This window comes from Podarcis filfolensis (assembly GCF_964270895.1).
Source record: "Podarcis filfolensis genome assembly, chromosome: 5".
Classification (NCBI taxonomy): Eukaryota; Metazoa; Chordata; class Lepidosauria; order Squamata; family Lacertidae; genus Podarcis; species Podarcis filfolensis.
The window spans coordinates 95,082,085-95,106,835 of NC_139608.1; the positions used below are offsets into that span (position 1 = coordinate 95,082,085).

General features: G+C 42.4%; 1 protein-coding gene across 1 annotated transcript in view; it reads left to right on the forward strand.

The window, feature by feature from the left end:
• Positions 1 to 24,751, forward strand: part of SEMA3A (semaphorin 3A) — a 190,413-nt gene that overhangs the window by 58,472 nt on the left and 107,190 nt on the right. The window contains exons 2-3 of the mRNA XM_083615606.1: positions 4,243 to 4,400; positions 9,674 to 9,736. Coding sequence (XP_083471732.1) covers positions 4,243 to 4,400; positions 9,674 to 9,736 — 221 coding nt within the window. The remainder of the gene's footprint in view (positions 1 to 4,242; positions 4,401 to 9,673; positions 9,737 to 24,751) is intronic.

Genomic DNA, 24,751 nt, shown 5'->3' on the forward strand with positions numbered 1-24,751 from the left:
TTCTCTTCTCATGAGGTGGCCAAAGTATTGGAGCCTCAGCTTCACGATCTGTCCTTCCAGTGAGCACTCAGGGCTGATTTCCTTAAGAATGGATAGGTGTGATCTTCTTGCAGTCCATGGGACTCTCAAGAGTCTCCTCCAGCACCAGAATTCAAAAGCATCAATTCTACGGCGATCAGCCTTCTTTATGGTCCAGCTCTCACTTCCATACATCACTACTGGGAAAACCATAGCTTTTACTATACGGACCTTAGTTGGCAAGGTGATGTCTCTACTTTTTAATATGCTGTCTAGGTTTGTCATTGCTTTTCTCCCAAGAAGCAGGCATCTTTTTATTTCGTGGCTGCTGTCACCATCTGCAGTGATCATGGAGCCCAAGAAAGTAAAATCTCTCACTGCCTCCATTTCTTCCCCTTCTATTTGCCAGGAGGTGATGGGACCAGTGGCCATGATCTTTGTTTTTTGATGTTGAGCTTCAAACCATATTTTGCACTCTCCTCTTTCAGCCTCATTAAAAGGTTCTTTAATTCCTCCTCACTTTCTGCCATCAGTGTTGTGTCATCTGCATATCTGAGGTTGTTGATATTTCTTCTGGCAATCTTAATTCCAGCTAGGGATTCATCTAGCCCAGCCTTTCACATGATGAATTCTGCATATAAGCTAAATAAGCAGGGAGACAATATACAGCCTTGTCGTACTCCTTTCTTAAAGAAAACTTATTATGGTCATCTTACCGACATGCCCTGTTTCTATAGCAAGTTCAGGACCAGTTATTGCAGACTAGAGTGTACAGCATTTGTAGAGTCTTTAACCATTCATCATAGTAAGAGGCAAAAGCTTCCAGCAGCCAGCCCCTGTGAGATGACTGAGGTCTTATCTTGCAAGCATCCAGGAATGTTTTCACCTCTAAGATGTTGAAAGAGAAAGAGTGGAGGAGGAAGAAATAGACTTTACACCTCTGTGTCCCCTGCAGGGTCTTCATACCTTTGAGCTAAGGAAATGGCCAGAGATGTGGTCTAATTTACACCTACAGAAAGAAGATCTAATTGTCAGGCAAAATAGCATGCTAATGAAGTTAAGGTTCTGCAGGTAGCAAGGAAGGACCCACTGGATAAACTGTCAGTAAAACAAAAGCCTGGGAATTGAAGGAGGAAATGTTTGAATGAGAAAGTATCAGAAGCAATTTAGTAAAATCCCCATTGTGATTGCATAATGGTATTTCTTGACTGATCCTTTATCTAATACTAGAAGAAACATAACAATGAGGGAAAGTGCCAGAAGCAAAGCAGGGAGGATGGGGAAATGAGTGCAACTGGCACAGCCTGCCTGTTTAGGTCGCAAGCAAGTTTCAACTTATGCACCTAATATCTGCTGCTGTTTTTCTTGATCAACTACAGTAATATGTTTGGACCAAATCCAATTCTCATTTAAGACAAGAAGGAATTTAATTATGTTAATAAGTAGTGGGATTTGTGTACAGCTTACATTTTTGTCAAACTAGATCACCGGAGAACAAAAACAGAAAGTTATCAGCAGAAAGCAATTTCATTCAAAGCAGACAGATCCTGAAACTCTTTAAATTACTCGTCTTGTAAATATTGATTTGCATCAATCTTTCTTGCAGCCATTTTTGTTCCATTTCAGTAGATCTGACAATATCTGCAGCAGCAATTGGGATGGGGAGGAGAAGGGGGCTGGTATTCAGCTAGGTTTTACTCAGAGTAGACCTGTTTACATCAATGGACATAACTTCATCATGTTCAATGAGTCTACACTGAGTAAAACTTAGCTGAATACCACCTTGAGCAGGCTTCCTCAAACTCGGCCCTCCAGATGTTTTTGTCCTACAACTCCCATCATCCCTAGCTGGCAGGACCAGTGGTCAGGGATGATGGGAATTGTAGTTCAAAACATCTGAAGGGCTGAGGTTGAAAAAGCCTGACCTTGAGTGTTCAACCTTCCTTCAACCACATACCATTTCCTCTATGAAAAATACTAAATTGTGGGGTGGGGTTTTAATCCTTATCACTCCAGGGAGGAAATTTTTGTTTGCAGAGAATTTTAAGAGATGATTATATTACCCTGTCTAGTTTGGTCCAAAGTCTCTAATTTTAATGCTCAGCTTATGAGTCTCCATTTTTAATTCTTTAGCCTCTTTTTCAGCGGTTTCTTTTCTCAACATGTCAAAAGAATGCTACATGGAGGGAAATGATATTCAAACTGTTATTCCAGAAACGACCCTTGTCTAATTACAGCAAATGCTGGAGTACAGTTACAGTCACTAAGAGAAATAATTGGGGAAAGCATGGAGGAAGTCCGTGAATGATTTTGTGAACAGGTGGGCAATGTTTGTACAAGTCATGTTCACAGCATACCTCCATCCTTAAAACGAGATCCTAGAAGATCAACATTAAGTCCCGTGATTCTTTAAAGGCATTCATAATTTGGGGCTCTTGCCTGGTTTGGTTCTGTTATAAACTTAGCATTAAGGCCATCTTTGTTTGTCCCCAAACTTGTCTTATCGTTAGCATTTGAGTTTTCCCTTGGTATTGCTTGTGTCCTCGTGGTGCTAAAGAAAATCAAGATTAGATAATACAATGCATTGAAACTAATTAATTTATGGAAGTGGACTGAACTTGATTGGATTTGCATCGATTGAAACTGTGGCATTGCTGTGCTCTTCAGTTGCCTTTCATGGGTATTCTAGCAGGCATTGATTGAAGAGCTATTTTTTAAAAAAATTGTAAAAGCTGAAAGATGACCAAACCCCCGTGGTGAGAAATAGAAGATCTCCTGGATCAGGCCATCTAGAGCCCATCTAGACCAGCATATCCTTCTCACAGGGGCCAAACAGATGCCTGTGAGATAGCAGCAGAGCCGTCCCACTGCGGAATCCCTGCGACTGGTTCTCAGAGGCATACTGCCCCCAGAGGCGGGTTTAGGGTACTGCTAGCAGTGCAGCCACCTTGGGCACACAGCCAAGGGCACCTTCTCAAAGCCCAGTAAGCGCTTGTACAGCTTCAGGAAGGAGGCGTGAAGGCTCTGATAGGGTCCGAGAGTTCTTTGGCCTCCTTCCCAAAGCCAGACAAGTGCTTACCGGGCTTTGGAAAGGAGGTAAGCCTTGCCTCTCCTTCTCAAAGTCTGACTTAAGCCAGCGCCGCAAGGGTCGGGCATCAAATGTTGGCCTTGCACAGGGTGGATTATTGCCAAGGTCTGTCCTTGCTGCCTCCAACAGCAGGGGTAGAGCGTTGGGCTTGGGGTAAAGGTACAGGTAAAGGGACCCCTGACCATTAGGTCCAGTCGTGACCGACTCTGGGGTTGCGGTGCTCATTTCGCCTTATGGGCCGAGGGAGCTGGTGTACAGCTTCCGGGTCATGTGGCCAGCATGACTAAGCCGCTTCTGGCGAACCAGAGCAGTGCACGAAAACACCATTTACCTTCCCGCCGGAGCGGTACCTATTTATCTACTTGCACTTTGACGTGCTTTCAAACTGCTAGGTTGGCAGGAGCAGGGACCGAGCAACGGAAGCTCACCCTGTCATAGGGATTCAAACCACCGACCTTCTGATCGGCAAGTCCTAGGCTCTGTGGTTTAACCCACAGCGCCACCCACGTCCCTCAGGCTGGGGGTATCTGAGTTGAAATCCACAAACTCTTCTCATGCATTTCTTGTGTGAATGGACAACACAGGTGACATGCACACTATGCATTTACAGCATGTGACTTTCCCCAAAGCATCCTGGGAACTGTACTTTGTTATGGCTGCTGGGGACCAATCTCTTAAGCTCTTTGGGGACCAAAGCACAGTTCTGGATTATTTGGAGGAAACCGAGTGCTTTAAGTGGTAGTTGGAGTACTGTAGTTAATTCTGTCTGCCTTCCTATTGAGAAACCCCACGTGGTTTGCAATATAACAAGAGAGGCTCTTTTAGGGTAGCACGACCAGTTTGGCTGCAGTGGGCACTGATGCCTCAGGGGTTGCTGCAACAATGATGTAGAATGGAGCGCAAGAGACCTGCGGGTGCGGGTAGCGTCAAGTTTGCCACATATTATAAGACAACGTAGTAGAAAATGCAAGATGTAAATAAAATAATGAACTAAAAGCTAAAGCAGTATCAAGCATCACCGTTCCATAGTAACATCAATATTCTGACAAAGTCTGCTAAAATAAAGATTGTTTAGATTAGAGATAAGGTCTTTGTTCATCAAACTAATTGAAAGTTTCTTGTCTTTCATCCTGCAGAAATGTATGAATCCAACAATATAATCACTTTCCATGGACTGATCAATAGTTCCAGTTACCACACATTCCTTTTGGATGAGGAGCGAAGTAGACTCTTCGTTGGAGCAAAGGATCACATATTTTCATTCAACCTAGTCAACATCAAGGAATATCAAAAGGTACTTTTCAAGTTAGGTTTGATCTAGCTATATTACAGCCTTTCCCAACCTGGTGCCCTCCAGATGTTGTGGAATATGACTCTTTGCTGGCTGGGGTTGAGCTGTATTCTAAAAAATCTGGAGGGGCAGATTTCTTCTGCATACAACCTATAAATTAAGAATGGATGGAAGTGCCTCCGAGTCCTCAGAGTGCATTTCCCTCAATAGTGAGTAACTAAAGTCAGCTCCCACACACCAGCAACTAGGAAAAAGATTTCCATATCCATGAATACAGTTTTTGGACATACATAAAGCCTAGAATTAAACACTGATTTTTGAAGTAAGTGATTCTTGCCTTGGACGCCCAACTCCCATGTACAACCGCTGGCATGATACACAGGGCAAAGGAAATGTGTGATGGCAACATTGTACTTTGTATATAGTAGAGCATAAAAAGTTTAAAAAAATATTATCCCTTTGATCTTTTCTGACCTCCCTATGTACCTGTGTGGATAAGCCATATGCCAGCCTAGTCTCCTTCCACCTCTCCCCAGATCACCCTACCTGGATCCTAAATATGAATTTGTGCAAATATATCTCACAGCAGAATGGCAAATTGCTTACCTGTTCCTGATTTTTTTGGGGGGGGAGGGGGGGTCTCATCTGTATAGCTTCCTCACTGTTATTCTTCATCTTCATGCTTGGCCAGAAGGAACTGAAGTGATAGAGCAGGTATACATCGGAAGTTTTCCTGCTCAGTAGTAGACACAGGTGTGTCTTCTTTTTAGTTAGATAATTTTAAAATTTCCAAAGATGTCTGGTCATCTTGTGAACCACTTGTATGACTATCAGGTATCAGTCACAGCTAAACAATCTATTTTACCATCCTTATTGTAGGCATAGGCAAACTCCGGTGGTCAGGGATGATGGGAATTGTAGTCCCAAACATCTGGAGGGCCGGAGTTTGCCTACACCTGCCTCATTGGCTTAGCCCTCGTTTGTAGCATCTGCTCAACAAAATATGAATGACAAGGGCTGATTCTCAGGCTAGTGGATCATTCTTGTGGCTTTAATAGTTGCACAAGTTGCTAATCATGTTCACAGAATCTTAGAGTTGGAAGGTACCCCTAGGGTCATCTAGTCCAACCCCCTGTAATGCTGGAATCTCAGCTAAAGCATCCGTGACACATGGGTATCCAGCATGCATTAGTCAGCAAACCAGTTCCATTCCTGGAGATTTTGTGTGTGGCAAGGAAGCCGTTTTCAATTGTTGTGGCCCTCATTTGGAACCTCCAGAATGCAAAAATATTGTCAGTAGCCCCACAGCACAATATGTACATGTTTATTTGGAAGTAAATCCCACTGGGTGAGTACAATGGGGTTTTCACTGTAGTATGCTTAAGAATGTGGCGCTATAGTGCAATCCTATATGCATGTCTATTCAGAAGCCTTAATATTAGGATTAGCTCAAGACAACTGCAACCTCTTGGCTTAAGACAGCTAATTTTTGAGCACCCTCTTCTAAATATTCCTTATTACACAAGACCAGGGTGATGAAAAGAGCAGATTACGTAAAGGGATCATGAGCCCTCGTTCCATTTCTCCCTTCCTTGACACCAGGCACTTCCATGTAATATGTTCCTTCTGTTAATAAACCATAATCGATGGGGCACTAATAGACGCATGATTGATGGGTAGAGAGCTCTTTTCTTATGATGGAAGACCTGGCTTTTACTTGAAGTTGCAGATTTAAATTGGAAGCTGATGCACGTTTCAGCAGTACACTTTGGTGCATATGTGCCCCCCCCCTTTAACATAAAAAAGACATCCATCATTTAATATATTTTAATGAGCCCTTCAGCCTATGCTAAAATGCAGCTTAAATACAGCAATTGTATGTCATTTCAGTCAAGAACTGAAATGTGTGTGTTTGTTTGAGAGAGAGTTACAGAATCTATAAATGAACCTTATTACAATAGAAGTATAGTTTCAATGCTGGGGTGTTATTTCTGACTTGGTGTGACCTTTGGCCTGTTTGCTTTCTTGAATGATGGCAATAAATACATCAGTCTTTAACTCTGAAGTAACTCAGGGTATTCATCTGTATTCTCTGAGGATCAAGATGAAGGCAAAGCTGGGAAACCATAGAGGAAACTGATTATTTATTTGGATGTTCTGTGGAATTCACAGTGCAATGCAGAAAACATCTGGAATGATTAAAAAGAGAGAGCATGCTGCTTTGGGAGGGGAGGAACCCTGTTCTTCTAAGTTGTGAGAACCGGGGGTAAATTCACACATGAGCTGTGAGCCACATATCTTCGCATGCAACTTGTAGTTCTTGATCATGATTAGACAAATTCACAGAGCGTATGTTTACTGATGGACATAGATAGAAGACCAGATGTTGGGGACAAAGGAGCTTCATCTTTGATTAGGGCTTTCTGTTTGCATCTAGTTGGCAACTGTTGGAAGGAGGCTTTTGTGGAGGTTTGGTCTGATTCTTAGGCATCATTCAAATCAAAGCTCCATCTACTTCAGGATGTCTTCTACTGCCACACCAACTTTTGTCCCTGTTTGGCACAGCTGGGCACACCTGAGATATGTTCTTTCTTGGAAGATTGTTGCTTTTGTTGCTTTCCCTTTAGTGGAAAGTGAAAGGAGACCACAAACTTGCGGTGTATGTTTTTTTAGTACCAGAGTGGGACTTGGGCAGCATCAGAAAGCCTAGGGTTTTGTTTCTAGGTTATTTATTAAGGAACTATTAAAGAAACAACAACAATAATCTTGCCAGTTTCACTCTCCACCCCTGCTCAGTCATTTGTGAACCTCACAGTGAAACCGCTGAGGCATCAAAGACCCTTGGAATGAAATGGGATGGGCTTGCAACTCCTCTGTCCCATCCTCCCAGAAACCTTGTGGAAATAATGGCTGTACATGCAACAGATGGGATGGTACAAGGATGTGTTAAGTTTGTAAAAGCTAGAAGGCATTGGGAGGGAGGAAGTCATGTGTTAACTTCCCCGTGCTGGAATTGTTGTTCTGCAGGGAGAGGGCTCGCTCTCTCCTTCCCCAGCTAGTGCTGCTCTTTTGATACCATGCATCAAACCAGAAGTTGGTCCTTTGACACACAGCCCTAAACTTTCCATTCCGCTTGGTGCTTCATGCAAAGTCAAGATACCTCATGCATTGCAAAATACCTCAGTCTGTGTTTGCTGATGGCGCACAAATCCTGGTCAGTATTTTTTGAGGGTTTTTGACAGTGCAGGTGCCACAGGAATGATGTACATCAAATGCATGTGCAACTGTTCATCAAGCACTTCCTATGGCTGGACAGTTGTTGTTTTTTAAAAAAACCCAACAACACACAATAGCCTGCTTAGTACTTTATGTGCTTGTGAGGTATAAAAGATGGTTGGAAGCCTGGAGAAAGGGGAAGGTCTGTGCATGAACAAAACAGGCACTTTCAGGCATACACTACGCACCGGGCTGCATGGGATACCATAGATGTAAATGTGGAAATGGGCAAATGGTGTGATATCCAGAATTCTGATAAAAGTGGAATGAGAAGGTAAAGAATATTTTAATGACTAACAGCTATCAACATGCCTATGCTCTGTGAATTTGTGTAATCCTTTTAAAACCAGCTAAGCCACATTTTGTGGCAGTGTGAGATGCCCGTTCCTTTCCTTCTTGAAACACGCATCCAGCCAATGTGGATAATGATACAGACTTGTATCCCAATTTGCTGCATGTGCGTAAGGCGCCTTGTGCAGGTGGATTCCTTAGCTGGATTAGAAGACTTTATATTTTCCAGCTCAGAGTTCATCCATTCTGCTTCTCTCACCCACCTTCCTATTCACCTGTCTCAACACCTCTTTAACCAGGAATCAAAGCACAAGCATCCGAGAGAGTCTCTTCTCATGGAATTTTCAACCTCATTTCATAGGTTTACAAGAGCCTATTGTTAGTATTCAAGCATTTTATCAGACATATTCATGCTCATAAAATATCCAGACTGAAGCTCTGAACTTTGTATATTTCCCCTCCTAATTTTGCCTTAATCTGCCATATTTTTCTAAATAAACCTTCTCCTGCTTTGTCAGGAAACTGTTTTAAAATGAAGGTTACGATCCAGTCATGTTCCCATTCATATTGCATTATCTGAGGCTCCCAACTGAATCTTAGCCTGGCGTTATTGGAAGATCATGTTTTATTCTATAGGCAATTCCTAAAAGCTTTTTGAAATACATGAATAATTCACTATGAGGGTCTTTGGGCTTTTGCTGTAGAAGACGAAATGGATGTTCCAGAAGAACTAATAAGGAACGCAATCTGAGGTTGAGATTGTGAATCTCAGTAGAATTATTGGCACCAAAGCCATGGGTCACGATGAGCATCAGAATGGCCTTAGTGCATCTGCTCCCTCTTGCTGAGCATCCAGTTTCCAGAGGCGACCAATCAGATGCCTCTGGGAGTCTGCAGGCAGGGTCTGGGCGTAATGGCTGACCCTTATTTGTTCCAGTAGCTGAGATTCCTTTTGAACATGGAAAAGCCATTAAACAACCAGGGACAAGCCCATTCAGGGACAGAATTCAGGGCCTCACAGCCTTCCTATTTGTTTTAAATGGTGGACCACCCTACCTGATTACTATTGTCTTGTATTTAAGCTTTGTTAGGTTAACAGAAAACAAAAGAAATATTTAGAAACGTAACTTTCAGTTTGTTATATGTCTATAGTATGTTGTCTATATATAGTCTCTAATACACACAGCATTAATTCATCAGGCTTCAGAACTCCTCAGTTTTTTTGTTGACTGTTCTGGTTCCCCTTTTTAGCTTTGGAGGTTAATGGTGAACGATGGATGGCAAAGAGCCACAATTCAGCATAATGTTGGGGTGTGTCAGCTACCTGCCCCTTGAGGTAGAGTTCTACCTTGGGGTGACCACGAGACATGGGATGGCAAACTGGCCTGGGGTTTGCTGCTTCTGACATAGTGCTCCGGTTTCTGATTTGAAATCTGGTTTGAACTATATTTACATGACTCCAGGGCCTTCACTTTAGAGGAAAGCCAGCAGAAGACAAAGAGAAATGTCAACATGTGCAATGATAATTTCTGCTGTACAACAGGAATAGCAATCTGATACGGAGAAATACTGATATCGATAATGCATAAGAAAAGTGTGAGGGAGAGAGAGAGAGATCATAGGTGACCAGCATTTGGGGGACATTATGCACAATTCTCAATTGTTGGAGCGTGAAATGACCTAAAGTGATTTTTATGTTACATCTTTAGATTGTTTGGCCTGTATCTCATACCCGGAGGGACGAGTGCCAGTGGGCTGGAAAAGATATTCTGGTAAGTACAAATCTGCCTCACTCTTTTCTCCTGTCCTTTGTAAAGCAAGTCAATATTTCATGAACTCTCATCTTTTTAAATTTTAAAGCTTGTGATTCTTTCCCCCCTTTCTCCCTTTTATTTAAGAATTGCTTCATTGTGCTAGCTTTGTGTAAAGGCAGTTTTTTTCTTTCTTCCCATGTAAACCTGTGAAGGTAGGCTTACATATAAGGGAATGAGCATATAATTGTCCCCTTATTTAAGGAATCTAAAAAGTTTGACCTCATTTCTGTAATGACTGAGGCTCTCAATCTGCAGTGTGTGCTGAATAGACAGACCATTGTGAATGCAATAAACCTCATTAATGTCAAGAAGTTGCCAGGAAGGCCTCAGGGGTCTTCCCTGACAGGAACACATTGATGCCTAAGTGATGTTAATTCCCCCCCTCCCATTGTGATTTTTTTTTCTAAAGAAAGAAAATGAAAACAGTTATTTTAGGCCTTCATTTTCTTACCATCACTCTTTCCCCTCCCCCATTTCCTCATCCCTTCCATATGATCTATTGGAGAGAAAGCTGGTTGCAAATTGTAGGAGTATTGAGTGGAAAAAAAGATGTGGGACATTTACTAACCATACGGAAAATGAATACATTCCATATAGGCCAAAAGGGAAATCACTGTGTTTGCAATAGCTGAAGGGAGAACGGAGCTGAAATATTCACTAAAATTCACTAAAATATTCATAATGTCAACCGCTGGAGGTCCGCATCCCAATAGTGTCTCAGGTCATAAGTGAAAATGGGTTCACTACCCTTAACCTGGTCTCCAGTGAACAATGGCCTCTCTCCATATATTATCTTATTAAAAGAGAGAGAGAGAAAATAACAGAGGAATTTTAACAGGACTAAGACAGAGGAAGAGGTTTTTAAAATTGCCCAAGTTGAAGCTGGAGAACAGAATGTTTGCGTTCAATTCCATGCCATCACACACTTAGTCTTTATGACATATGGGCTGCATCCAACAATGTTGCTGAACTGATGGTAAGGCAGAATAGGAAGAGACGCCGTTTGTTGTGATTATTGTGCCTTCCTCTGTAGCTCTATGAAGACTCACACCCAAATATGCTCTGGGGACCCCTCAGTCCTCTGAAGCAGATTTGGAGTGAGGGGTTTTGGAAGCTGCTGGGAAGAGGGGGAGATCACCAAAAATTGCTTCCCTTTCTGGTCCGCTGATGGAGATCTTGCCATCCGCTGAATGGCACCATTGTATACTGTCTGCCGTCTTCAACATCATGTTTCTACTGTTGCAGTTGCCATAAAAATCTAGTCAAGTCAGGTGATGCTTTTTATTGGGCTAGCTAGACTTTAGAAATACTAGAAATGAACTCTGCTTCAACCATAGGGTTTTCAAGGGGGAAGTAAAATACGATGATAGTTTTTCAAAATCACTGAAGACAGTTTTGGGAATTGCTTTGTATGTGCTCCTTTCTGTTGGCACAACTTCAGAAACCCATATAGATGATCAAGGAAATCTCAGTGGGCTTTCATTAAGGAGAGAATACCGTACATGTGTGTGTTTGTTTGTTTGTGTGTGTGTGTGTGTGTGTGTGTGTGTGTGTTTCATATTAGTACCAGCATATCCTTATCAGGATAGCAGATATTGCACTCTTGTGATTGCCTAGAACTTTATAAATCAAGTTCTTTATTTTTTTTATAGCCGTTTTTATTTTAAACTATGTGATTATTAATCTCAAGGCACAACCAATTCCATCATACTGAAAATTCAAATTCCCTAGCAATAGGCCAGCTGCAACAGCTGCACTGCTTATATGAAATGAATATTAACTGTATGCCGTGTATACAAACCCCACCGGTCACCTCAAACATGACCTGAGACTAAAGGTTTCTTTTGTAGCTGTATTGGATTGTAGGCTGTATTTTCACTCTGCTGGAGTCCAAATGGTTCTTTCTACGCTTCAGTGTCAATCACACAGGACCATGAAACTGATATAGTCTGAGGTCTTGACATGTAGCAAGCCAGGATTGTACTGCAGATTGATAACTAGGGAGAATCACCTTCAGCTTACATTTTTGAGGGGAGAGGGAAGGGAAGGCAAATAAAAATAGTTCTCTTGTGGATTGAGGGAAGGGAATTCAGCACATACAGATAATTTTGATTAAAGGTTCATTCCTCTGTACTGCAACTTCTTGTCTCTGCATGCCCTGGGTTTGTACACATACCTGTGAACATCTCCAAGGAACACAAACTTTGGCAAAAGAAATGCAAGCAGGCAATGAGGGAATAAGTCCTATGCCGAGAACACAAATTTCTAGGCTTGGTATCTATGAGTGATTCCCAACACATGCTTTTTGTTTGTTTAGACTCCTGCAAGTATTTTTGTCCCACAAATGAAACTTTTGCAACTAGAATGAAATATTCAAATGTATGGCTATTTCTCCTGCTCCCATAATAATGTGAGATTTGAAATACAGACCTTGCTGTGGGTGGGTGTTTTTCTGGAGAGTTGCCAAATTTCAGAGCTCTTGGCAATGTTCTCCTAGGTCATAGCTGTCAAGTGTCCCTTATTTGAAGGGACAGTCCCTTATTCCAGCGCCATGTCCCACTACTGTCCCTTATTGATGGATGTCCCTTAAATGTCCCTTAAATGATGTCCCTTAAATTTCAAAGGAAGCAGCTCCTCTCCCTCCCTCCCTGCCAGCCAGGGAGGAGGGAGGCTCCAATTGTGTTGCTTGGCTGTGTTGCTCACCCAATAAGAAGTCTAAGAACGACTGGGGGGGTAGAGCTTGAATGCCTTGTGTGTGGCTAGTTAATGCAAGCTGAGGGGTTTTTTGAATGCTGGACGCCATTTTGTTGCACGTGCTGCTGCAAACTTTGCAGTGCAAAGCCAGGCCGGGGAGCCATCTTAAGTTGAGGCTGCATAGGCCTTGTGATTCAGATTCTATTCAGTGGAACCTCTGGTTACAAAGTTGGTTGGACAGTGTTCTCGAAGCTACCAGCATGAGTTTGACCAGACTGCAGCAGGACAGGAAGACTGGAGTGCCTGGAACAGGTGAGACTGCAGGTCCCTTATTTTGGCTGCTGGTCCCTTATTTTCAAATCTGTAAATTGACAGCTATGTCCTAGGTATATCAGATAGAAGTAGAGTTCCAACATAAAAGAAACTATCTTTACAACTCTGGGTTTCTTTATGGATCATTTGTAAATAGTGTTTTGCTAAGAGTGTAAAAATGATATATGATACATTTGCAAATTTCTTTATATCATTGCTTTTAAGGTCATTTTTTAAATGCTGAGATTATTTCTGGAATCCACTGTATGTGGAAGACCACAATCTGGTTCACAAATGCCTGCCTGCCACCTGCTTTATCTACCCATGATTGCTATACTGTTGGTGATCAGTTGATGAATATATGAGCTGACTCTGTGAGGTCAAACGCTCAATGCTTCTCTCCCCTAAACGAGTTCTGGTTTAGAGCCAGTTGCACTGCCTGACATTCAGAAAGTGCAGAACAACAAATGGGGTGTGCAGCATGTTGCGCCACAGGGAACATTTTGCAGTTTAATGAAGGAGAGGAATGTGGGGCCATAGTCAGTCTTCTGCACTCCATCCTAAAGGGTACCAGAAGGTGGTCAGTTCCTAAAAGAAAATTGTACCTTGCACCCTCTGTGAGTTACCAATGAGGTAGGTTGCTATGAAGCCAACCCAATGGACAAGAGAAGGGGCAGAGCTGAATGCACAATTGTGTTCTGTTGCACAGCATGGATCCAAAGCGAAACACCCAAAACAGAAGGAGCATGAAACAGCCATTGTTAACTAGTGCTGTTATACCTTAGAGATCTGAATCTGTGTATTTAAAGCCCTATACGGCCTAGGACCCTCGTACCTACAGGACCGCCTCTCCTGGTATGTCCCACAGAGAAACTTACGGTCTTCAAATAAAAACATCTTGAAGGTCCCAGGCCACAGAGAGGTTAGGCTGGCCTCAACTAGAGCCAGGGCTTTTTCGGCTGTGGCTCCGATCTGGTGGAACACTCTGTCACAAGAGACTAGGGCCCTGCGGGACTTGACATCTTTCCGCAGGGCCTGCAAGACGGAGCTTTTCCACCAGGTCTTTGGCCAGGGCACAGCCTGACTCCCTCCTTCGGCAATCTTCGCGGAGCCCTGGCCCAACGGTTGCCATTGGTTTGATTTGAATTAATTTTATAATGAATGATTTTAGAGTGTTGTGTTGTGTTGTGTTGTGTTGTACTGTTTTATTGTTGTTAGCCGCCCTGAGCCCGGCTTCGACTGGGGAGGGCGGGATATAAATAAAATTTATTATTATTATTATTATTATTATTATTATTATTATTATTATTAATATTAATATTATTAAGAGAATCTCTTTTACTGCTTGGGTTGTGAATGGAAGATATGAATATAAGGGGTGCATTTTACTGCCTGTAGGCTATTGCGCAACCAGGCAGCGACAGCCCCAGCCCCCAGGGATCATAAGGAAGGAATAAAGACTCTGACAACATATATGGAATTAAAATTAGGCCACAACTTCATTAAACTTCTGAATGCAGGAAGACCTTGTCTTAGGCCTTGGGCGTGTACCCCTCTCAGCCCCCCAGCCGGGGGGAACTGGGGCTCATCAGGGTAAATGGGATATGGGGGTGATCTGCGAGACGTAAGTGTAGCAGGCAGCCCAGCCCATATCCCCACACGCAGGGTAGTTCACTGACGACCTTTCAGTGTATGGCCAGTGACATCCATATATATAACCCCTTTAAGAAGGGGACCCTGGAATCGCCACCGCAGGGGGGGTGAATCACCTATTCAGCCCCCCCCCAATATAGGGAAGAAAAGACTAAAGGATTCCTCCCAAGGCCATAACCACCAAAGCTGTGACGAATTGCTACTGGGAAGACAAAACCTGCCAATGCAGGAAAATTTCTTCCCAGTCCTTCAACAGCAACCGGTCAAAAACCCCAGAAGCGTCAGCTAAACAGGAAGAAAAAGTTAACCTGCAAACAATAAACATTAAACAAAGGGAGGGTAGGGAGGGTGAATCTCTAGAGCCGACTGCCTGGCTATTGTCAGCTCCACCCCCTATTTATAAATGGGGCTGCCCCACCTCCCAGCGAGAAACTTGATTACTGGGGCTGGGCATGAACCTAACCAAAACTGAGAGGCAAGCCAGCCCCTGTTGCCAGTAAGCTCCCTGGGAACTGTAGCACCATGAGCGATCCCGCAAAGTGCACCCACAATGTATAGTGTGAGTGCTCATTATTTTATTTATGGGAACAACGACAGGTGTTTGTTTCCAGAGATAGCCTCACATTCATCAAAGAAAAACAGTTTATTAAAAAAAAAACCAGATCAGCAGCAACAACATAGGAATGAAGTTGTGTTTAAAATCCCACCAATGATTCTTCATGTTTTAGAGATTATTTGGCAATCAGTAGAGCAAAAGGAAACCTCTTTAAAAGGTTTGCTCTTTTTCATATTTGAAATATTAACTATACTTTGGTGTCCTCTCCTAGCTTGCCATGTATTGATGACTGGCTTCTTAAAAATCTTTTTGTGACTATATTTCATTGAGAAATTGCTGTTCCAAATTATTTCGGTTTGCTGCTCACAACAGGTTGCTCCCAGGATGAGTATAGGCTTGGATTCCATTTTTAATTATTATGAGGTGCGTTGCCTGAACATGCAAGCATTCAGAGTGTGGCTAGGGGTGTGCAAGCCAACGCCTTTGCAACCATTATGCCTCCTCAAGTCTTTCCTGTATTGCTCAGGGAAGATTCTACATTCACTTCCTACACATGTTCCTTTGAACACAAGTAACTCCTTAGAGACCCTGACCATGCAAGAGGATTCTGTTCACATTTAAGTAAGCTCTTGGTTCAGTCTTGACCAAGTGCAGCTGGTAATTCTGTTGCCCCAGAACCTCCCTCTAGAGGCACTTCATAGATTTCCCCGCCTGCTGTTTTAGGTATGAAAATAATAACCAAAGTAAGGGTGTAGAACTTGTAAGATTTTCGATAATAATCAGAGTCTCGTGGTGGTGTGTTGATTTCACATATTGAAATAGCCTATAATAAATAGCATGGAAAGGGGAAAAGACATTTCAGATTTCTGGAAACTTTCTGTTTTTAAAAAATGGAGATGTGAGAGCTAAGGAAGGGTAAATTGATCCTTCCTATCTACTTTTCTGGCAGAACAACTTGGTCTCTGTTGTACCCAAACCCACCTATTGCTTCCTGCCTCACTTAGACAATCCCTTCCTGATTAACTGATTTCCAGGGCTCTAGATCCTGTAAAGGGTGACACAGGCAAGTTTGAAAAAGCAACTTGGCAAAGCTTGTTTCCGCAAACGATACTGTGTGCCAGATTTTAATTGAAGGGAAATTTTAGACTTCCTTCAGTGAAGGTGTTTTCATTCTAGTATTTCCTATGGGATGGTAAGGAAAATCAAAATCAAAGTAGCTTTTTTAAAAAATGAATGCATGCAGCGGGCCACATGCAGTTTCACAGCCTGAGCTTCTGTGGTATGTTTGTTGACAACGTATACACATTGCTAAGCAACTACCTCTTATAGTTCCAGCAATCTGTCGTGTCCTTTCAACACGTCCTTCATCGACATTCCCTCTCCACTTTTGACTGAGAACTTTGAAGTTCATTTATCACAAATGGCTGCAGCTGGAAATCTTTACAGGATATGAATGATCTGAACTGGGACTTCAAAGATTGGCTGATTTATAAGTGGTTTATAGGCCTATATAACAGGCCGACAGGAGCTGTGTCTGCCTTATTAACAGGTGTTGCTTCTTAATAGCAAGTGCCACCTTTTAATACTGATCTGAGGTTTACTATCCCTCCTAGGCCTGATGCAGGTGAGATTTGAGCCAGAGGATGAGATCAGATAGGGATCTGCAAAAGCCAATCCCAAGAACCCCCTGCCCTAGGGATCCATGCACTTCTTTGATATTTAAATCCACCAGGACTGGGCTTACAATGTAATCAATGCCTCTCTGAGGGAGGACATGGCTCCCCCTGCTTAAGATGTCAGTAGTTAAATCTTCCTTTGGGGGGGAAATGGGTCCTTTGGCTCTGGATAATTATTGCCTAGTACTATTCTTGAATAAGATTCTAGGAAAGGTGGTGGTTTCTCAGTGCTAGGTGGGCTTGGCTGATCCTGATTATTTGGATCTGTTTCAAGCTAGTCTCCAGCCTGGTTTGGGGACCAAACAGCCCTGGTGGGTGACTTATGCTGGGGAATGGTCAGGGTTACTGCAGCCATGTTGGTTCTCCTGAACCCCTCAGCAACCACTGATACAATCAACCATGGACTCCTTCTGAGTCACCTAGCCAGGGTAGGTTTTGATGACATGGTGCAGTTCCTTCTGGAGGGACATGCCCCCAAAGGTGGTATTGGGGAACTCCTGTTCTGCCTCATTGACCTTTTGGGTGCCTTAGAGTTCTGACTCTCCCCCCATGCTTTGTAACATCTACCTGAAGCCACTGAGAGAAGTATGCAGATGACCATGCTACTCTACCTCTCTTTCCCTCCAGCTATTTCTTGGGAGACTATGGAAACTGTGAACAAACGTCTGCACTTTGGGGGTGTATGAGGGCAAACAACCTGACTTAATCTAGATAAGATGAAAGTGCTACAGTGGGGAGATGATGATCTGTATGGACAGGGAAGGCTGCATATGTGTGAAGCTGCGCTCTCCCAGAAGACCCATGTGGGTGCTCCTGATTTTGGCACTATCTGTTGAGTTGCAGGTGGCATCTGTTACCAAGGCTGCTGTTTATCAGCTTTGACTGATTCACTGGTTGTGGCCGTGTTTGGAAAAGCTTCAGGTACTGATTCCTTGTTTGTGCAACAAAACATACATCACCAATTCTGTGCCAGCAGCACTGATTGTCAGTGCATTTCCAGGCACAGATTAAATTGCTGGTGGGAAGAAAAGGAGGCAGCAAGAGATTTTACTTTCTTGGGTTCCATGATCACTCCAGATGGTGACAGCAGTCATGAAATTAAAAGACACCTGCTTCTTGGGAGAAAAGCAATGACAAACCTAGACAGCATCTTAAAAAGCAGAGACATCACCTTACCAACAAAGGTCTGTATAGTTAAAGCTATGGTTTTCCCAGTAGTGGTGTATGGAAGTGAGAGCTGGACCTTAAAGAAGGCTGATCGCCGAAGAATTGATGCTTTTGAATTATGGTGCTGGAGGAGACTCTTGAGAGTCCCATGGACTGCAAGAAGATCAAACCTATCCATTCTGAAGGAAATCAGTCCTGAGTGCTCACTGGAAGGACAGATCCTAAAGCTGAGGCTCCAATACTTTGGCCACCTCATGAGAAGAGAAGACTCCCTGGAAAAGACCCTGATGCTGGGAAAGATGGAGGGCCCAAGGAGAAGGGGACGACAGAGGATGAGATGGTTGGATAGTGTTCTCGAAGCTACCAGCATGAGTTTGACCAAACTGTGGGAGGCAGTGGAAGACAGGAGTGCCTGGCATGCTCTGGTCCATGGGGTCACGAAGAGTCGGACATGACTAAACGACTAAAGAACAACAACCTTCAAACCCCACATAGGTTTGAGTGGTCTTTCAAATAACCTCATTCTAAGCTAAGACTGGCCATGGAGGCCATGTTCATGGGCTAATTAGTAAGATCTATCAGGTTGGTCAGCACAATAGACAGGGCCTTTTTGGTGGCCATACTGTGATCCATGGTGATGTCCACCACCAAGAGAAAGTGATAGCCTAAGCAACATTGACATCAGCAGGACCTTGGACAAGGACCAAGGTGCTGGTTCAGGACCATGGTTAGCAACCCTGTAGCTGAAGAAGAAAATGTAGGTTGCACCTGCAGTGTCTAGGAGCGGCTACCTGTTTCATAGTCAGTGCAAGAGAGTCAAGATGGAAGTGCCCTTCCACTGTACCCGTGGTGCGTCTGACCAATTAAAGGGCCAGTACATTTTTCTGCAGCGGTTGATTTTTTCTAGGCAGTGGGTTTCGGACTGCTTTGAGGAAACTTTCTTGGGACTTTTCTAATCATCTGAAAAGCCTATAGTCCAGTCATTGGAGTCCAGTGGTAGAGCTGTGGAATCAGGCAATTGACAGGTTGTTAGCCCACCCACTGGTCAAAATGGTCCACATGGGGTGGGGATTGGGAAGCTGTTAAAATGACCCACCAGCTAGTAAAAATTCTCCACCTCTGGAATGTCTAACTCTACATAGGTGGCTTGTGTGAAATTATCATTTTACCTTAAGCCTCTGGATACTCCACAATTTCTTTTGCAGACTGGTTCTCTTCTATGTATATACTCTGTCTCTGTTTAACAGCATGCATTTAAAATTGGCCATGGGTAGTATCTTTAGGGGAAAGAAATCTAATTCTTCCCATGAACTCTGTTCTATCAAGAAATCAGAAAGATAACTCGAGTCTCTCTGGTCAATGAACACTTAATCAGAGAGATAACAAGACTTGAAATGGGATGTGCTGGGCTACTAAAAATACCTTATCAATGTCCACACCCCGTCAGCAGCTTCATTCTGAAAATTCCCAGGAGACGTTCCAAGAGAAAGAGGAAATCTAATTTTGTGTTTATCACTTTTGTTACTTCCCTTTTGACAATACTCATCATGCTTAAGAGTAATGTTATTCCTAAGAGGGCTGAATGTTTCACGCTGTCTATTTAACCATTCCTTTTTGTTCACCATTTTAGCTATGTTTCCAACTTTAAGGCCAAAGCTGGACATGATTTTCTCTGAGCAGGAGAGACAGGTTCTGATAGAAAGCTCATAGTGGAACATTATTTTATGGTGAAACTCATTTATTGAATGATGCAGGTGTGCTCTGATCTTGCCTCAAAACCAGCCTCACTGAATTCATGTTGGCTACTGGGCTCATTTTAGTGTTTTCTCTTTCTGTCTCTCATATGACCTTTGTTTGGTTGTATCACTTAATCCTGCTGGCAGGGGCTCCCCCAGGATTGAATAAAACCCCACAATAAAACCCCTATAGGTTAAGGAGGAAGGTTTTGGCTCAGCCATCTCCATGGCATGCTTCTTCTCCTTTGCTTTTTTGTTTTAACAGGCAGAAAAATACTATTTAACATGTTGTTGTTTTCAAAGGGCAAATAACACAGACAGCTAACACGCATAATGAATATGAAACATTCACCAGCACACACATTGTACTCTCTTATTCTGCCAACTCTCTGGAGCCAGTTTGGGTGGCGGGGTGGCAGGAGGGCACACAGAGGGAGAAGTAAAAACTTCATTGCACCAATGGGACTCCTTGCCTTGGTATCCAGCAGCACGACTGTTTAGTTGAATCTAACCCTCTGAAATCACTGGACTTGACATCATCCATTTATTATAAAGAGCATGAATGTGACTTAGAAGCCCTGACACTGTTCATTGTGTGGCCAGTTCGCCAGGCTATGTAAGTGGTTATTTTCAAACACAGGAGAGTCAGCTGTAGCCTGTCTCTATCAACTATGTTCTTCTTCTTCTTCTTCTTCTTCTTCTTCTTCTTCTTCTTCTTCAACTATGTTCTTCTTCTTCTTCTTCTTCTTCTTCTTCTTCTTCTTCTTCTTCTTCTTCTTCTTCCTCCTCCTCCTCCTCTTCCTCTTCCTCTTCCTCTTCCTCTTCCTCCATGTTACTTGAAGTTGCAGGTAGAGGGAGTGGTGGGGGGTGGTAATAATTACTTGAACACAAGAAGGAACACCCTCCCTCCCCTCTAAGAATTAGCATGTTGGTGAAAGGCTGCACTAAAAAGCTACTTTTGTATATCTGTGAAGTTTTCTGGAGTTGTGGGGAAGCCTTCCAACATTCAGTCTCCCACTTTCAGTCCATCAGCTACTGTTCATATATAAAAGCTCTTAGATTTCCAGATGCTTGTAAGTTTATGCAAGTGGGTTCATTCACTTATTTTTAAATAGCAGAAGTTAATGTTCTGTTCTGATAATATTTCTGATAATGGTTCTGATCAGAAGAAATGGCAGTTCTTGCTGCAGAATAAATGGAATACTCTTCCAGTCATTAACGCCTAAATGTGTAATTTCCAAGCTTATGGAGAAAAAGAGAATGACTAGAATCTAGTGAAAACACCTAGTTCTGTTTTATTTATTTTTCCATATACAGTGCAGGTGTTTTGACAGATGGGTGGACTTTATTTTTGTAATCGTCTAGGGGGAGAAATCTGTGTAATATAACGTAATCAGCATTATGTACCTTTTGTGTTTTGTTTTTTTAATCCTTCTGTGCTTGGCTCTTAAGTTTTTATTTTATATACCTTTTCATTGTTTGCTCAGGCTGTGTATATAATCCCTTCTATCTGTTTGATACACAAATATTGAGAGCCGCTTAATAATAAAAAGAAAGATTTTGTTGCCGAGAAAGACATACGATTTTTCAAGTGTTGACTGTTGGCAAGAAACTTCAGGGCTAACACTTCATTCTTTGGTTTAGGGTGGTTCTTGTTCTCTCTAGGGAACTTTGGAACTTTATCTGAAACTAAGAAATTGGCAGAATAAGTGTGCAGAAGGATGGCCTGATGAAGCCAGAAGAGACTCATGTTAACATTGGACATTACTGATTCTCAAATGGTGTCATAATGGGAACCCTGTTGTCATGAGAAATCTGTCTGATGTCAATGGATATTTTTTATGTAAAATCTCCATTCTACGAGCTCCTCATGTGTCTTAAACGTAATGGGAGCTGGGTGGATGGGTGATGAAAGCAGCAGGGCAAGTTCTGGACACTTCCGAAGCACCTGTGTGTGTTAGGATCATGGCCAAAAGAAGCACAAAGTAAATGTACTGTTGTTAATAATAATAATAATAATAATAATAGGATGGGAAATATATGATGAAAACAATCTCCACTTGAACTGTAGTCAGCACCCTTTCACACTCTTCCTAATAGAGCAAATGACACCCTTTGGATGAATAACTTTGATTTGACAAGCCATTGTCAGCCCTTGTTCACCTTCTGTAGAAAGGGTGTGATGTGATCCCTGCTTAGGTCTTGCCCACTGAAAGTAATGGAACTAAAAGTCCTTAACTTTGGCTGGAGCAAACCCATGCTTCACGATACACAAAGATTCATCTCCAGATCTATAAAAATAATAGCAAATGAGACAATGCATGCAGAGTGTTCAAGGAAAGCACTACAGACGTGCAGTACACTATTTTTCCATTGACAAGCAACCTCCCAATTGTAGCTAGACAAAAGATCATTACATGTGCAAATGTTCCTCTGAGAAAATAATATTAATATAATATAATATAATATAATATAATATAATATAATATAATATATAATGTAATATAATATATAAAAATGATTATATAATATAAAGGCTAGGTTAGAACTCTTCTCCCAGACATATATCTTTTTCTATTTCAGAGATCATAGTATATAGGGGGGGGGTGCATTTAATCATGTGATTTCCACTTGCAATTTGAAGTGGCATAGCCTAGGAACAGTGCTCCCGTTTGTTGAGGGATTTGTTGAGGGAATAAGTGTTCATGCACTTCAAAATTATGTGCTTCCTTATTTTCCCATCTGTTATATTTAGAGAGAGAAAGAGAGAGAGCTTGTCTCTGTGTGTGTGTGCATGCACACACACACACACACACACACACAGGCACAAAGCCTTTGCTGTATTTGCCAGCATCTTACACCAAGATCACACAAGCTTTAACTACTCTGTATTGTTAGCATTGGCTCTCCCATTAAAGAACAAATATCCTGTCGGCTGGAGGGTAAGGCAGCAACAGTGAGCTGCTGCCAAGTTGGACAAGCCCATTTTGAAGACGGCTAAGTCATTCCAGGCTCAGAGCCAGAATAGCGGGAGGAACTGCTTTGCATTGAAGTCGGCATACTTTGTCACCCATTTCCAGAATAACACTGTTTGCCAAGTTTCACAGCTAAGACATGTCTGAATACCATCATACCATCGCTCTGTGGAGTGAAGGGGAGAGCCCTAATAAAATTGGCAGAGTATTTCAGTCTTGGCTATGTCATAACAAAGCCCACAGGGAGGCTTTCCTATACCATTTGGCAATCTTTTCACAAATGCAAATTTAATTAGGCTTTATGACAGCCTGCATCTATGGGGCCCAATACAGTTTTTATTGGCGTTTCCTGTTTCCAATGGAGTATAGCTGTTTGGGTGGCAACCAATGTTAGAACTTGTCCCGTAGAGAGAAGGAAAGAGGGTGGGTTGCGGTAGGTAGAGCATCTTCTACAACCGACATCATGGTCCTATCTCTCAAATGGTGACTTTCAAATTGGAACAGAAGGTCAAGTCCGGGTGTCATTCTAGTCTGAGACAACAAACAATTTTATCGCATCTTAACAATAAATTCTTTTATTGTGTCATAAGATTTTGTGGACTGTAGATTAGAGGATTATACAATTGTTGAGGTAGGCCCTAGTGCAGAAAACTTTATGCTACAATTAATCGTGAAGGTCCTCAAGTCGCTTCAGAGTCTTTGCTGCTATAGACTAAAAGGACTGCCTCTCTGGGATATCAGACTGGCAAATGATTAAATGCATATTTTAATATGTAAGCCCTTTGAGTGTTTCCTATGCAGGTGAGAGGCATGGGGAATACTACTGGGTTGATTTCCTCTTGATATTTTGGTGGGTTTCAATTCATTAACCATGGTGTCCAGCTGGAGTGACACTGGAGTGACACTGGGACACTGGGTATCTGAAGAAGTGTGCAAGCACATGAAAGCTCATACCAATAACAAACTTAGCTGGTCTCTAAGGTGCTACTGGAAGGAATTTTTTAATTTTGTTTTGAGTACGGTAGACACAGCTTTTTCTTTCCATTCTGTCTGAACCAAGATGGGGTATAGATGTACTCGACTGATGTCTGGAGATGGTGACAGGCTAGATGAGGGCCAAAAAACCACAGTTAAACCTTGATAAGATGGTGGTGTTGTAGATAGGTTCATGTGGCTGGGAACTGGGAAGACAGGTAGCTTGTTTCGGATAAGATACAGTGGTACCTCGGGTTACAGGCGCTTCAGGTTACAGACTCAGCTAATCCAGAAATAGTACCTCGGGTTAAGAACTTTGCTTCAGGATGAGAACAGAAATTGCGTGGCAGCGGCACAGCAGCAGCGGGAGGCCCCATTACCTAAAGTGGTGCTTCAGGTTAAGAACAGTTTCAGGTTAAGAACAGACCTCCAGAACGAATTAAGTTCCTAACCCGAGGTACCACTATACTTGGGATATGAGCAACTTACACTCATGCACAGACAAATGGGGTGCCAGAGGCAGATCAGAAGACACATGGTGGGTTGCATGCGATGATATTGGTCTTCCTCACGTGCAGGGACAAGATGAGTGAAACTATAGTCTGATCCCAGCCTATGAGAATGTCAGCAATAGACACAATGCAGCCAACGTTCGTCATGACTAAGGTTGAGCTCCTGTGTGTATTTTATAGGAAAAAAACTCCATTCAACAAACTGACATCAAAGTAATAATTCATAGGACCTGACAGGCCCAGTAAAGCAAAGAATGAGAATTAGGTGGTCACCCTAATGCAATTTACCTGGGAGTGAGTCCCATTGAAATAAGCAGACCTACTACTAGGAGTCCGACTAACAATGAGTATCACCCAGTATGTTTTGTTGAATCAAACAGAAAGTGGGGGAAAACTTCACTTTGAACTCTTTCCCTCAGTGGAGATGAAATCTTTGCCATCAATTTTATGTCGTTTTTGTGGTTTAATATCCTCTTTCACTCACTTTTTTTTCAGTTGCATAAAATATATAAAGGAAACTAATCTGCTGTCGCTGTATACGGCTGTAATGGAGCTTAAAGGCTCTTTTAAAACAGCTGTAAAACACAGGAAAGCTATTTTAGCCATTGCAACTGGAATGGAAACTTTCAATGGTAAATAAATTTATTTTATAGTTGAAGGTTTATTGCTCTTAGTAGCCCCTCCTAGTGTTTCATTAGCTCTTTTATTTCTATAATC